Below are 12,490 nucleotides of genomic sequence, written 5' to 3'. Positions count from 1 at the left end.
TTTTACTGCTTTAGAACAGTGACTAAATGTATTAGTAACCAGTACATTTTTTCCTGAAATATATTTTAACTCAAGAGTGACTCTAATATTATATACAACCTACTGGAAAAATAATTAAAAATAGCAATTACTAGTCATATTCCTATAGCATTTAAGAAAACAGAAATGAGTGGTTTTATAGTATATACACAATATGGAGAATATGACAATTTAAATTAATTGCTTTATTAATGATAGCTTACATTCACTGTGTATTTCTAAGATTTACATCCAAAGAAGTATATTTTATTTACATGCAGTTAACATTCTAACATAAATGAAATGCAAGCAAGATCTGTTTAGAAATTAGGATCTGCTCCAAATAAAAATACATAACACTCTTTTATCACCCTTTTCAACATGTACAATAAAAACCAATTCTTCCTGTGCCAATCATGTACATTCTCTTAAAGAATGTAAAATTGCATTGATAACTGCACTAACTACAATTACATTTGAAACATTTAAAACCTGAGAGTCAACCTAAATGTGTTCTTAATAAAAAAAATTATACTACAAGCTAACATGTTTATGTTAATTTAACAGATTGGTCAGTGGTCAATATAAATAGTGCATGATCTCTGCAGCTATAAAAGGACAATTCACCATGAAATTGCTGCAGCTGTTTCATTAGATGCCACAGTTGCAGTAAGGCTCATGTCATAATCTTTTTGTCCTTGACCAAATAAAAAGTCTTTGGCCCATTTCTGTGGGGTTCTTGCATTACAATATTTACATAACTACTCAATTCTGACCCTCATCAAGGCCTCTTTTTTAAATGTAGGAGTTAAATTTGCATATCGTTCAGGATGAAAATCTTTGAGAGAGAATGTAAAAACTAGAAGTATTACTCAGAAAATGCTCTCAGTCTTTTTAAGATTGAGAAACTATGCAAGTTCTCTCCCTCCTATTGCTTTCCTCAGGCAGGCTCTTTTTTAACTTGATCAATGACCTGCCCAGGCAGACTAACATTTTTCTTTTCTGGGACTATTATTTCTATCGTGTGAACTCCTAACCTTTTCCCCATGTAGATGACGGGAATTATAGTGATGGTATAAGAGGAAACAAGCTGCAGTTTTCAACTTCAGTCAGTCTGCTGCTGTAGATTTTCCAGCAAGTTTACTTGTTACTAATGATTACAATCTGTGAAACCTAAGAGAAACTGTGCACAAAATGCAGCAGCTGTCTTAGGTGCTATTTGATAACCCACAGGAAAAATGGTGTTTTCTAAGAAATGTAGTAGTTCTGAAAAGAACTGAGTTCTGTTCTCACCATGGGCTGTTCTTTCATTGTACAAAAGAGGAGCTAATACTTTCATTGTATAAAAGAGCCAGATTGCCCTATATAGAAACATGCTCACTTTTACCGTACGTTGCATCAAAATAAATTATTTAAGAGCTTATGTCCAATCCTATTCACCTATTCTATCATAGAAACTTTATAGAAATAATGCAAACAACAACCTCACAGTGTAAGGGTTTTCCTGGATGTAGGGCCTTTGATTTGTAAGGCACTGGCTTAAACAAAAATGCAGGCCCTTTCATATGGCGGTACAATTAAAGCTGTGGCAAAACTACATGCTTATAAAACATGGAGAAAAAGTAGATGACACCTGCCATCTTAGATAATGCAAGCATTTTATCACCCACTGTAACACATAAGTATTTAAAAAAAAGCACAGATATTTTTTCAGCTAGAACATTACATTCAAGTTAAGTCAGGGTTACATTTATATTTAAAGGTAAATGAAAGTGAATGCCCCTTCTGGTCATTGATAGAAGCAACAGATACACTTTAATCAATATTCTGTTACCAGTACATATTAACTCTTTACTGCCATTTTGAGGTTAACTTAATACATTTTATCATTTCATTTATGGAATATAAGTAGACTCAGATTTTAAAGTAAAAATAATCAAATGTACACAAAACTTAGATAAGTCTAGAGTAGTTAGAGTACATATGCTTTCACATACTGTTGCCTTGCTGTATTCCTAGAAACACATAGAATATCAAAAGTCATGCTTCGTGGAAAGAAAACTCTTCTGAGCTGCAAAATGATGGGGCATTTGAATTACGCCCAAGATGAGGAATCCTTGTTCAGAGAACTGTGACTCAATTGCCCCTCATCTGTTGCTTAGCGTGTGCTTTGATTTCCATTCACTGATCAGAAGAGTTCTCACCCCAACAGCAAGAGACTGACTGCATTGATATAAGATGATCACTTGGTAGAGTTTTTACCAAAGCCAAATAAAGATGCAGTGTCAATCATTGCTCGTCTGATGTTCTCCCCAAAACGATGAGAATCCTAAAAAAATAAAAGAATATAGGAAAAGCTGTAATGCAAAATCATGTTGAATAGACATTTCTTTGACCATCTCCTTCCCTTCATTTTGTAATTAAGAAACTCTTGAAATGAAGTAAGCAGCAGAATGTGGAACAGAATAAAAACTTTAAAAATCAGTAGAAAAAGATTATCCTACTGCTGACAGAATAACCCTCCTCCATTATCCATTAACTCCCTGTACACAAAGCTGAGTTTAATTTCAAAGTGAAACACTATTCATGTTCATTATATGTTTAAATTTAAACATACCTCAAAAGCTGTCATGTAAAAAAGACAACTTTTTGATAACTGGTTTTCCAAGAACACAAAAATGTTGGAGAAAGATATAGAGGACTTGGGATAAATGTTGAAAGAAGCATAAACACAGAAGGTATTCCTATGTCAAGACCTCATATTTCCTGGCATGAAGAATTATAAAAACTATACAGAATACTTAAATGATAAGGAACTAGCTGTTAACAATAAGCTCTGAACCCATTTTCCTTTTTTCCAAGTAAAAAAAAAAAATCAATAATGAAAGGAGGGAGTTAAGATTAAATATAGGGTTATACAGGTAAAGAACTCAACACAGCATGTAGTAATAATAGTAGTAGTATCAATGAAGTCAAGGTCACTGATAAAATGTCTTCCTTCTTTGAATGGAACTTTGACTTCACTGTTGAGTCATGCAGTAGTAAAGCAGGAATCCAAGGTATCCTAGATCCAATAAATGCAAGTAGTTTGAGTTATGCAAGGATGAAATCTTTTATTTTTTAATCTTTGTTGATGAATCAGTGATAGTAGCACAGGAAACATTAATCTCACAGGCAATTTAAAGTCAAACCAAAAATGTTAGAGGAAGACAACAACAGCTTTGCCACTTAGCCAAAATTCAGCAGGTTTACAGAAGCACAGAATTCTAATATTATAAAAACCTAAGTCTGTCTGTCTGTCTGTCCGTAACACTTTATTTGCACTCTGATTAGTTGATAGAAACAGCCAATCCAAGTGCTCCAAGCGTGGGGGGGGGTTACGCTATGATTCCGGATCTGTGCTGAGGACTGGACAGAGGGTGGGGGAGCTGAGGCCAGTGCTGCAAGAGGCAGAACAATGGCAGGATGGGGTGTTAGGTGGTGGCACTCCATCCCAGCCCCCCTCATCATTCTTGACAGGCAATTGGCTAGCGTAACAATAAGAATAGAATAAAGCTTACATAGAGCAATCCCTAGAAGCTAATGGATATTTTAATACACCAAATCTGATTCTAATCAAGCAGCTGCCCCTGAGTGCTCCAAGACATACAGCATAGAGTTAAGTCATAAAATCACTATTTCTACAAACTATATGTTGTATTTCAGACCAGACAACTTAAAAAAAAAATTGGGAAGTTTACATTTGACTTTGTCTCCAGCTAGTGAAAAACCTGAACAAAGATGTTATTTATTAAGAACTGGGAAAGCATGGTCTGGTAGGTACTGGATGGATATGGGTCATCCTATGTGAGTGTAAGAACACTAAATACGTGACTAAAATAGCAGAGCGTGTTTTTTCACTTTGTGAGAAAGTCTAGATGAACTTGTACAGTGTAGTTTCTGTGATACAGAAAGAGATGCAAGCCAAGAAAAAAAAAAATAGTGACAGGTACAGGTTTTATATCTTTAGAAACAGGACTCAAAAATAATATTACAAATGATTCCCAAAATGCAATTATTAGGTGATATTGAAAGAGTCGATATAATTCTAACTTTATATAGTACTTACCGTCTCAGGACAAGAGAATTTGCTGGACACATGGAAATTGATTAATTTTTCCCCCACAATAATGTAAGATACACCATAGCCATCATCAGCAACCTGTGAGAAAGGATTTAACAGGTTTCTTTGCCATATTTGAATATAATTGTGCAACTCATTTCTGTATTTTTAAAAAATAACTCAAGTTTTCTATAAAGTAAAAAAAAAAATTAAATATAATCTTAACTATGAGTTAGATCAAAGAATTACTGAATTTTTGTGAAACAGCACTGTTCAACTATCCAAACTGCAAACAATCAACAGATTCTAAATATATCACCCAACCCTTTTACTACTTTAGCACTGATAAAAGAAAACGTATATAATTCCTGTGAACAACTTTCTAACTCTGTATGCTTCACAAGCACTCTCTAAGGTTTGGACTCCCAAATATGTATATAAAAGTTTGGCCCTTTATATAAAAATTAAGTGAAACAGTAAATTAGTTCCCTACATGTCTAATTCATGAATGCTATTTGTTTAATGTAAATGTTGAAATATATACTGCTCCCTGTTGATGAAAACCTGTTTTTAAACAACCCAGCCCAGTGATGGGGCTTGGACAGGATCTCCAGAAGGCTTTTCCTCCCAATTCTGGGATTATTCCTTTAACGTACATTGCTTAATTAATACACCTGCACAACTAGATCTAAGCAGTTCTTTGATTTGGCTTCAGAATTGGCATATGACCATCAAAATATCAAAATGCAACTCCAAAGAGAGCTTATGGCAGCGGTTCCCAACCTTGGAGTTGCAACAATAAAAAAACAGGATCACAAATCAGTGCTGGATTATGACATGCTGAGGCCCTAAACTATGTTCAGTTTAAGAGGCCCCATACAATAAAAATAATCCACAAAATCCATAAAAATGGATTTTCATGAAATTTTAAGATGAATTATTGTTATTTCTGCACAAATTTATAAATGCAACTCTAATATTATAAAAGCTTTAATCTGTCTGTCTGTCCATAATGGTTTACTCATGCTCTGATTGGCTGACAAACAGCCTATCAGAGTGCGAAGAAGTGTTCAGACAGGAGGTGGCACAGTGGAGCACTGCCATGATGGCTGGGATACAGGAGACAGAGCAGAGGGGGAGAGGCCAGCACAGCTGACCTTGCCCCTGCCCCAACCCATCCTGCTCCTTGGAAGCAGTGGCAAGGGAGTGGACAGAACTCCCTCCTTCTGCCCTGCACCCCGCCTCGCCCCTCCATCCTGCTCCGGAAGTTGGCAATGATGGAGGGGGGGGAGGGGTTAAGGCCACCAGAGCTGGCCTCACCCTCCTTTGCTCCTTAGAGGTGACGGTGGTGGTGGTGGCGCGGGGCCTGGATGCTGCTGGCACTGACCTCGGCCCGCCCCTCCCCCCTTCTGTTGTCACCACCTGCAGGGCTGATACAGGCTGCTGCGGTGGTCGTGGGGGGAGAAGCAGGTAGGCCATGGTGACAGCTGTGGGGGGAGGAAAGGACTGGGCCTGGGCCCAACGAAGGGGGGCAGGGGAGGGGGAAGGAGGAGCGAGTCCGAGCAGAGGGAGAAGCCGGTCCGCTTCAGCGGTGGAGAGGGAGCAGCAGGCCTCCTCCCCGCCTCAGGCCCAGGCCCACTCCTCTCCTCCTGTGTTGGCCCCAAGCCTGTTCCTCCTATCCACCCATCACCGCCATCAAGTTGGCCCGGGCCTCCTGCTCTCTCCTCCCCCCCGCCCCACCTCCATGGCCCGGCTTCTACCCACCCTTGGACCCCATCCTCCCCCGCATTGGGTCCAGGCTCGCTTCTCCCCGGGAGTGGGCCTGGACCTCAAGCAGCAGGAAGGAAGGGGGGAGTGGGCTTGGATGGGGGAAGGGGGGAATGGGGCTCCGTCCCCACCTGCTTCCCCCTCCCATTATTCTTGGCAGGCAGTTGACTAGTACAAATAACTGTGAAGCCATATATATATATTTTTTTGTCATATTACAATGAAAATGTTCATTTTTTTTTCTTATTTAGAGGCCTCTCATATTGTGAGGCCCTAAAGTGTAGCTTAAGTAGCTGAAGCCTAAATCCAGCACTGTCACAAATACAGTCACAGATTTTCTCTTTTAAAGGAGAAAGAAGTGGGAAACAGTGGGTTCCCCTTGCAGGCTGGCAAAATTCTTGCCTATAAGGGTCTGCGGGGAGCAGGAGGGCAATTAGGCAGAGGGCTCCTGCAGCTCCCTCCAGGTAAGCCTATGTGGGGTGGGGGGCAGATAGAGGCCCCTTGTGACAGAGGGAGCAAGGGGGGCAGGACTGGGGTGGGAGGTGTTGCCCAGCTAGGCTGCTGCCCACCTAGGCCGAGCCAGGACAGGACTGTAGACCCAGCTGGGGAAGCAGCATGGAGCCACGGGCAGCTTGTCTGGAGGGTGGTGAAGGGGCTGGCTTCCTGCTGCTGTGTGAACTCCTGGGGAGGGAGGCATAAGTCATGTGTCCCCCAGATTTGTGCATGGAGTGGCAGCAGATGTGGGCTGCCTGCTGCAGGCTCACAGCTCCCCATTCCCTAGGGCTTCTGCAGCTGAGCAGGGCAGGCAGACTTGCTGCCACTGCCAGGAGCCCCACACCAGCCATGCTGCCTTGGTAAGGCACCTCTTGCCTACCTGGCAGCAGCAGAGGACACAACTCTGCACCACCACCTCTGCTGCTGCCAAGTCAGCAGGGTTTGCCTCTCCATGGTGGCGCAGCTGGCGTGGGGCTCCCGGTAGCTGCATCAAGCTCCCTCACCCTCCTGTACTGGATCCAGGGGGGCCCTGAGGGCAAGGGCAGCAGGGCAGGGAGCCCCAAGTCCACAGTGGGCAGTCCACATGCTCCCCACACCATGGGTTTCGCTTTGGCTATGCCACCTGCGGGAGAGCCAGGCTCCATGCTCTGCTCCAGCCACAGCCTCCCATGGGTGGCAGGTGGGGCTTGCGAGGTGCTGGGGGACCAGTGAGGGCCATCTGGGGGGTAGCGAGTAAGGGGCCATGCTGAGGAAATAGGGTCATAAATGGGGTCATGCTAAAGAAAAGTTTGGGAAGCACTGCCTTATGGTATCCCTTTGGACGGTCCTGCTGTCCACTTTGTTATACTTTCATATTGCCTGCACATATAAAGCTTTCTTCAATTGTTACTAAGCAGTTTGATTCTCTTCATGCTCTGCAGAATATTGAAATGGTGAGAAGGCGTGATACAAAGCCAGGAAATAAAGAGTCCTTGTGCTACCTATAACAATGGGAGTGTTCTTCTGTTTTTAGAGGGGTACATGTGATACTACAACAGGAAGGAAAGGGAACATATCTGAAGTGAAGAAAATTTTAAAAGAAAAAGGAAGATAGAATAAAACAAAGCAGACAATAAAACATGGGTAAAAGCAAAAGTGAAGGCAAGAGACTGAAATATCCATGATAAAGAAATTTCTGTATTGACTTGCATGATTTTTTCAAATACTAATTACTGGCTACATAATTTGGATACAATGGGTGCATCTACACAGGTGCTCTACTGCAGAGTTGACTAATTAGCTCCACAGTAAAGTGTCACTGTCTGAACGTGCGCAAGTGTTACGGCACAGTTAACTAACTCCGCTGTAGGACAGTACTATCTTACAGTGGAGTACTTTACTATGCTGAAATGCATGTGTAGACAGTGACTGGGGGTGAAAACTGCACTCAGCCCAGCCAGCTGGGAGCCTGCTCTGCCTCAGCTCAAATTGCTGCTGTCTCAGGTATACGTGTAGATGCTGCACCTAGGAGCAGTTCACTCTAGCTTAAAGTGCTCTGGAGCTTATCGTGTCACATTAATTGCACATGTAAATGCACCCTGTGGTTCATAAACTATTTCCCAAATCACATTACCCCACAACCAAGATGCTAGAGATGGAAACACTTTGTGAGCACGTTGGTGGGTAAGTAAACATCACATTTAGGGGGAAAAAATGTAGGTTACTCATTTCTAGTCAGAAGCATACTATTACACCACCACAGCAGCAGCATTTCCTTAATTTTACTGGCATTTCAATTTAAACTTATTCCAAGCCACTGAAAAAAACTAAAAGTTATACCAAGAATGCAAATCAAAACTATTTTGAAGCTTGTTAGATAACCAAGTAGAATTGTGCCACAGAAACATTTAGTGTGTCATCCCCATCTTTGACTGAAGGGTCTGGCAAAAGCAAACAAACAAAAAAACCTTATAGTAGGGCTTTGCAAAGCTTTGGGTGCTGTTTCAAATCAGAGGAGATTCGGGCCAATTCGCCAGCCGAATCTCCAAATCCAAATTGAACCAGGGGACCAATAAAAAGGTCTGAATCTATTCAAAGCTCTCCGAATAGATTCGGAAAAGATTTGGAGAGCTTCAGTGATTCAGGCGGTCCCCACCCACTGCAGCAGGGAGCTGGAGCTGGACTTGGAGCTGGTAAGTAGGGGACAGGGGGGGTCCACAGGGCAGAGAGAGGAATCGTGGAGCTCGTGCAGAGCTCCCCATGCAGCGTGGGGCAGCGGGGATCATTCCCTGCCTGGCAGCACGTGGTAAGTCAGGGCTTTTTTTTTCCAAAGTGCCGGGAGCTGGGGTGGGCAGGGCAGCCATTGCCAGGGCTGGGAGAGCTGGTGAGGGATGGGCCTGTGTGATTCGAAGATTTGGCCGATTCAGCGAGAGCTGAATCTCCAAATCAGATTTGGCATACTGATTCAAATCACTGAATCGAATCGCGGTCCCCTGAATCAGCCAAATCTGAATCTGAAGCGAATACTAGCCACTTCGCACAGGCCTACCTTATAGCTATAGGGAGCTTGAGCCTTCATCTAAATCCATTCTACGTCCTCTCTGCTTGTTTAGCAAAGAGTGGAAAAAGTGTCACAACATACACAAATCCTGTAAGTAAGTAAGAGGTGAAGTGAGCCAACAGGTCTCACTGGCATGGTTAATGCTTGCTAACTGGTGAACATATTCTGTCTTAGGACCTACTCATTCTCCTAGTGAGGTAAGAAAAAACAAAACCAAGACAGACTCCCTCAAACAGATTTCAATGTATATTAGGAAAACATGAATATGCCTGCTTTCAGAATCCTCCAAGAACCTTCATGGATTATGGAGCTGAGACTTTTAAGATAAAGTATTCAAATTAAGCCCTCATTTAAGACGTTAAAAAACACTCCCCCCCCTCACCCCAAAAAAAGAAAAAAAAAGAAACACTTTGAAACGTACAGGTCCAAAGCCTCCACCACTGCACACGCATTCAGGGTTCTTCTCCAGATCTATGTGCTGGTGCGGTGTTTGACTTGTTGACAATCTCCAAGGCTCTGATAAAACCTTTAAAAGACATGAAGGATATATGATTGAACATGTATGTCTGGGCATCTTGAGTGATATATGTAACTGCTGCAAGTAACAAAATTTACAAGACACTACTCAGTAAAGCAATACATCATTTCCAATTAAATGAACAGATTAAAAGTAAATGGCTTATATATCAGGAAAAGCAATTAAAAATAGCAACATTTGAGTACTTGACAGTAAGCCCATATATTAAAACAAACAAACAAACAAAAAAAACCCAAATCTGTTTTATAGTATGCTTGGAGGACACTTATTGAAATAAGGACAGGGACTAGATCCAAAGCCCACTCAACTAAACAGAATGGTTCCTACTAATTAATGGGTTTTGGATCAGGCCCGTGATTTCCTACAAGATACTAAAAAGTAATGCGTTCTTACAGCAATGTCAGGGCTCTGTGTATCCAGTGATTCTCAATCAGGGTGACATGAGATCCTTTTATAAGTACTGTGAAACACTAGCAGTGCTAGATGTGCAAACACCTACACATGATTCACAAGATAAACCCAGAGATTTCAGACAGGAATCATTCATACTGTACCAAAACATTTTGACTTGTAGTCTGAGTTTTTTGCAACAGACAAATTGCTCTATTTTCTGTAGCAAAGTGAGTGAAATTATTTTTTGAAACTCAGAAAAGTTATGGAGGGGTACCTTGCATCTAAAAAGGTTGAGAATCACTGATCTCTCTAATTACAGCACATCAGTCTAAGAAAAGATTAAAGAAAACTGCAAAAAAAGTTGTTTTCTTTATCATCTCATTTTGGATGACATGACCTCAATGAACCTGATGTTGAATACTCACAAGAGTTACTTTAATTTTGAAGAAGGCAGAAAAATATTTTAAATCACCTAAGATATTTAAAATCAAGTTCAATGCTAAATCATTTTTGAAAGTCTAGAATTTACACATATAAACTACCATATCAGACTGGCTAGTTTCATTGAGCAATACAATAAACGTACCTTTGGCCACTGGGATAAATCAAAAACGTTAACAGAAAAATGTTATAACTGCATATACATGCAGACCCATATGTGTAAGAGAGTGATACAACCCTTTATCTTACACAAGTAACATGCCATCTCTCTTTTGAATCGCCACTAAGATCTACTCCGTTACAAAAATGTTTTATGCAAGATTACCCAGTAAATGTAGCTAGTTGCTAAAAGCAGACAAAAACCTAAATACACACCATTGTCAGATGACAATCCAGTACAAAGCTTCACCTTTTTCCTTAGGACAATTACAGAATTCTAAACAACATACACAGCTTATACCAGAAAAACTTGATTACTGATAACTGATCTTTTGCTTAGTTGATAATTATGACTAAAAGTTACTTACTTCCTTAAGGAAAGGAGAATCAACACCAAGATATTTGGACACAATGTAAAGGCAGAAGAGATGGCGATCAACACCAGCACCCGTCATGGCAAAGCGATACAAATGCTGATGTTTAGCAGCAGCAATCCTAAGTAGCTTACACTTGTTCTCAGTCTAAAAAAAAAAGAATTAAAGGAAAATACAGTGCTAGTAACCTGAACTGAAAAAACCCCCAAATTATAGCGATGGCTCTCACATTGCAGCATTAAGTCAAGTGAAACACAAAGCAAGCAGAGATCAAGTATGAGGAGAATCTGACAGCAGCATAGGAGTAAGTGAAGTGGCAGAACTGGCTGCTCAAACTTTTCAAATTAACTTGATTAATTTTCAGGATTCAACATTTATGTCAAGAGTTTCCTGCAGTAAATCAATTATAATGAAGATAAATTTAGTTCTAAAGTATGTGATAACTCACAGAACCTGTTAAAGACAAAATGATTATAAACAGCCACATTCGTAATGGCAGTATGACCCTCAGAGCTGTTTAAGAATGTAAGAACTGCCATTTACTGTGGCACCCGTGTCACACAATGGTGGAGTGTTGGATGCTGGAAGTGGGAATCAACTGGGTATGATCAGGGTTCTCTCACCATTTCTTCCCCACTTGCAGTCCCCAGCATTTAAGATCCATTTAGAGCAAAGGTGTTCAATCCACCTGGCTCCATGGGTCAGTCTGTAGGATCCAGAGTTGCACCATTTGGCCCCACAAGGCCAAATTGAAGGTGGCAGTATTTATTGCTGCAGGTCCTAGAGCTGTGGCAGCCAACACTCCCTTCCACCCCAAATTTCCAGTTCTTCAAGCCAGGTAGTGGCTTTGTGTTTTGGATCCAGCCTGCAGGGCTGCCCATGGGTCCTGAAATTTGGCAGGAGGACAAGTGGTGGCAGCATTAATTAACTGCCACATCACTAAATTGCTGGACCAATACAGAGTCATACAGGCTGGATGACAGCTCTGGGGGCAGGATGGGCCTGTGGGTTGCACCTTGGCCACCCCTGATCTAGAGATAGATATTTTCAGCAGCTGAAAATAGATTTGATGCTTTGAGAAAGGAAACTGACCCCACTTTTGATTCTAGGAGGAAGAAATTGGCTTCTGTATTGGGTCTCATAAACATGTAGCTTCCTGAAGGATTAACTTTTTGAACTTATCTGTCCTGTTTTGCTTAGACAGCTACAAAAAGCCAATATCATCTAACTGTTGAAAAAGCTGGAAACTTAACAGCCATTTCAGGAAGACAGATTGATAGGTGGTCTAATATTAATATAAATATCAATAGATATTTGTTAGTACATGTCAACACTCATTTTCTAGACAGCCAAATATTTTCTGGCACAGATTATTTCATACCACAGAATGGCACTTTGGAAGTATAATAACCTGTCACTTCTTAATCTCTCTCACAACACACCATAGTATATCATCTATATGGAGCCTGCTAAACAGCATTTTGTTTGGCAAAAAAGTGACCTATAGCATTAGTCATTTGAACTACTGTTGACATCTAAGAGTACAAATCTTTAGGGGGAAAGGGAAGATGGCTAGGAAGTGCCCTAAGGGAATAGAGTTGGAGGAACAGGGAAAGAGGAAAGTAATGAAAATTGAGGAACAAGGAAGACTAAGTCAGAGGTAG

At 41.1% G+C, this 12,490-nt stretch overlaps 1 protein-coding gene across 2 annotated transcripts in view; it reads right to left on the bottom strand.

The window, feature by feature from the left end:
* Nucleotides 1-1,469: 1,469 nt before the first annotated feature.
* The window catches only part of CPT1A (carnitine palmitoyltransferase 1A), a 66,855-nt gene continuing 55,834 nt past the window's right edge, over nt 1,470-12,490 (bottom strand). For both annotated transcript variants that reach the window (XM_019547253.1, XM_019547254.1), the window contains exons 16-19: nt 10,821-10,973; nt 9,343-9,447; nt 4,127-4,219; nt 1,470-2,347 (exon numbers count right to left, since the gene is read on the bottom strand). In XM_019547253.1, coding sequence (XP_019402798.1) covers nt 2,261-2,347; nt 4,127-4,219; nt 9,343-9,447; nt 10,821-10,973 — 438 coding nt within the window. In that variant the 3' untranslated portion in view covers nt 1,470-2,260. The remainder of the gene's footprint in view (nt 2,348-4,126; nt 4,220-9,342; nt 9,448-10,820; nt 10,974-12,490) is intronic.

This window comes from Crocodylus porosus, unplaced genomic scaffold, assembly GCF_001723895.1.
Source record: "Crocodylus porosus isolate Cpor-Errol unplaced genomic scaffold, CroPor_comp1, whole genome shotgun sequence".
NCBI classification, from domain to species: Eukaryota; Metazoa; Chordata; order Crocodylia; family Crocodylidae; genus Crocodylus; species Crocodylus porosus.
This window is presented reverse-complemented; position numbering and strand designations above follow the sequence as displayed.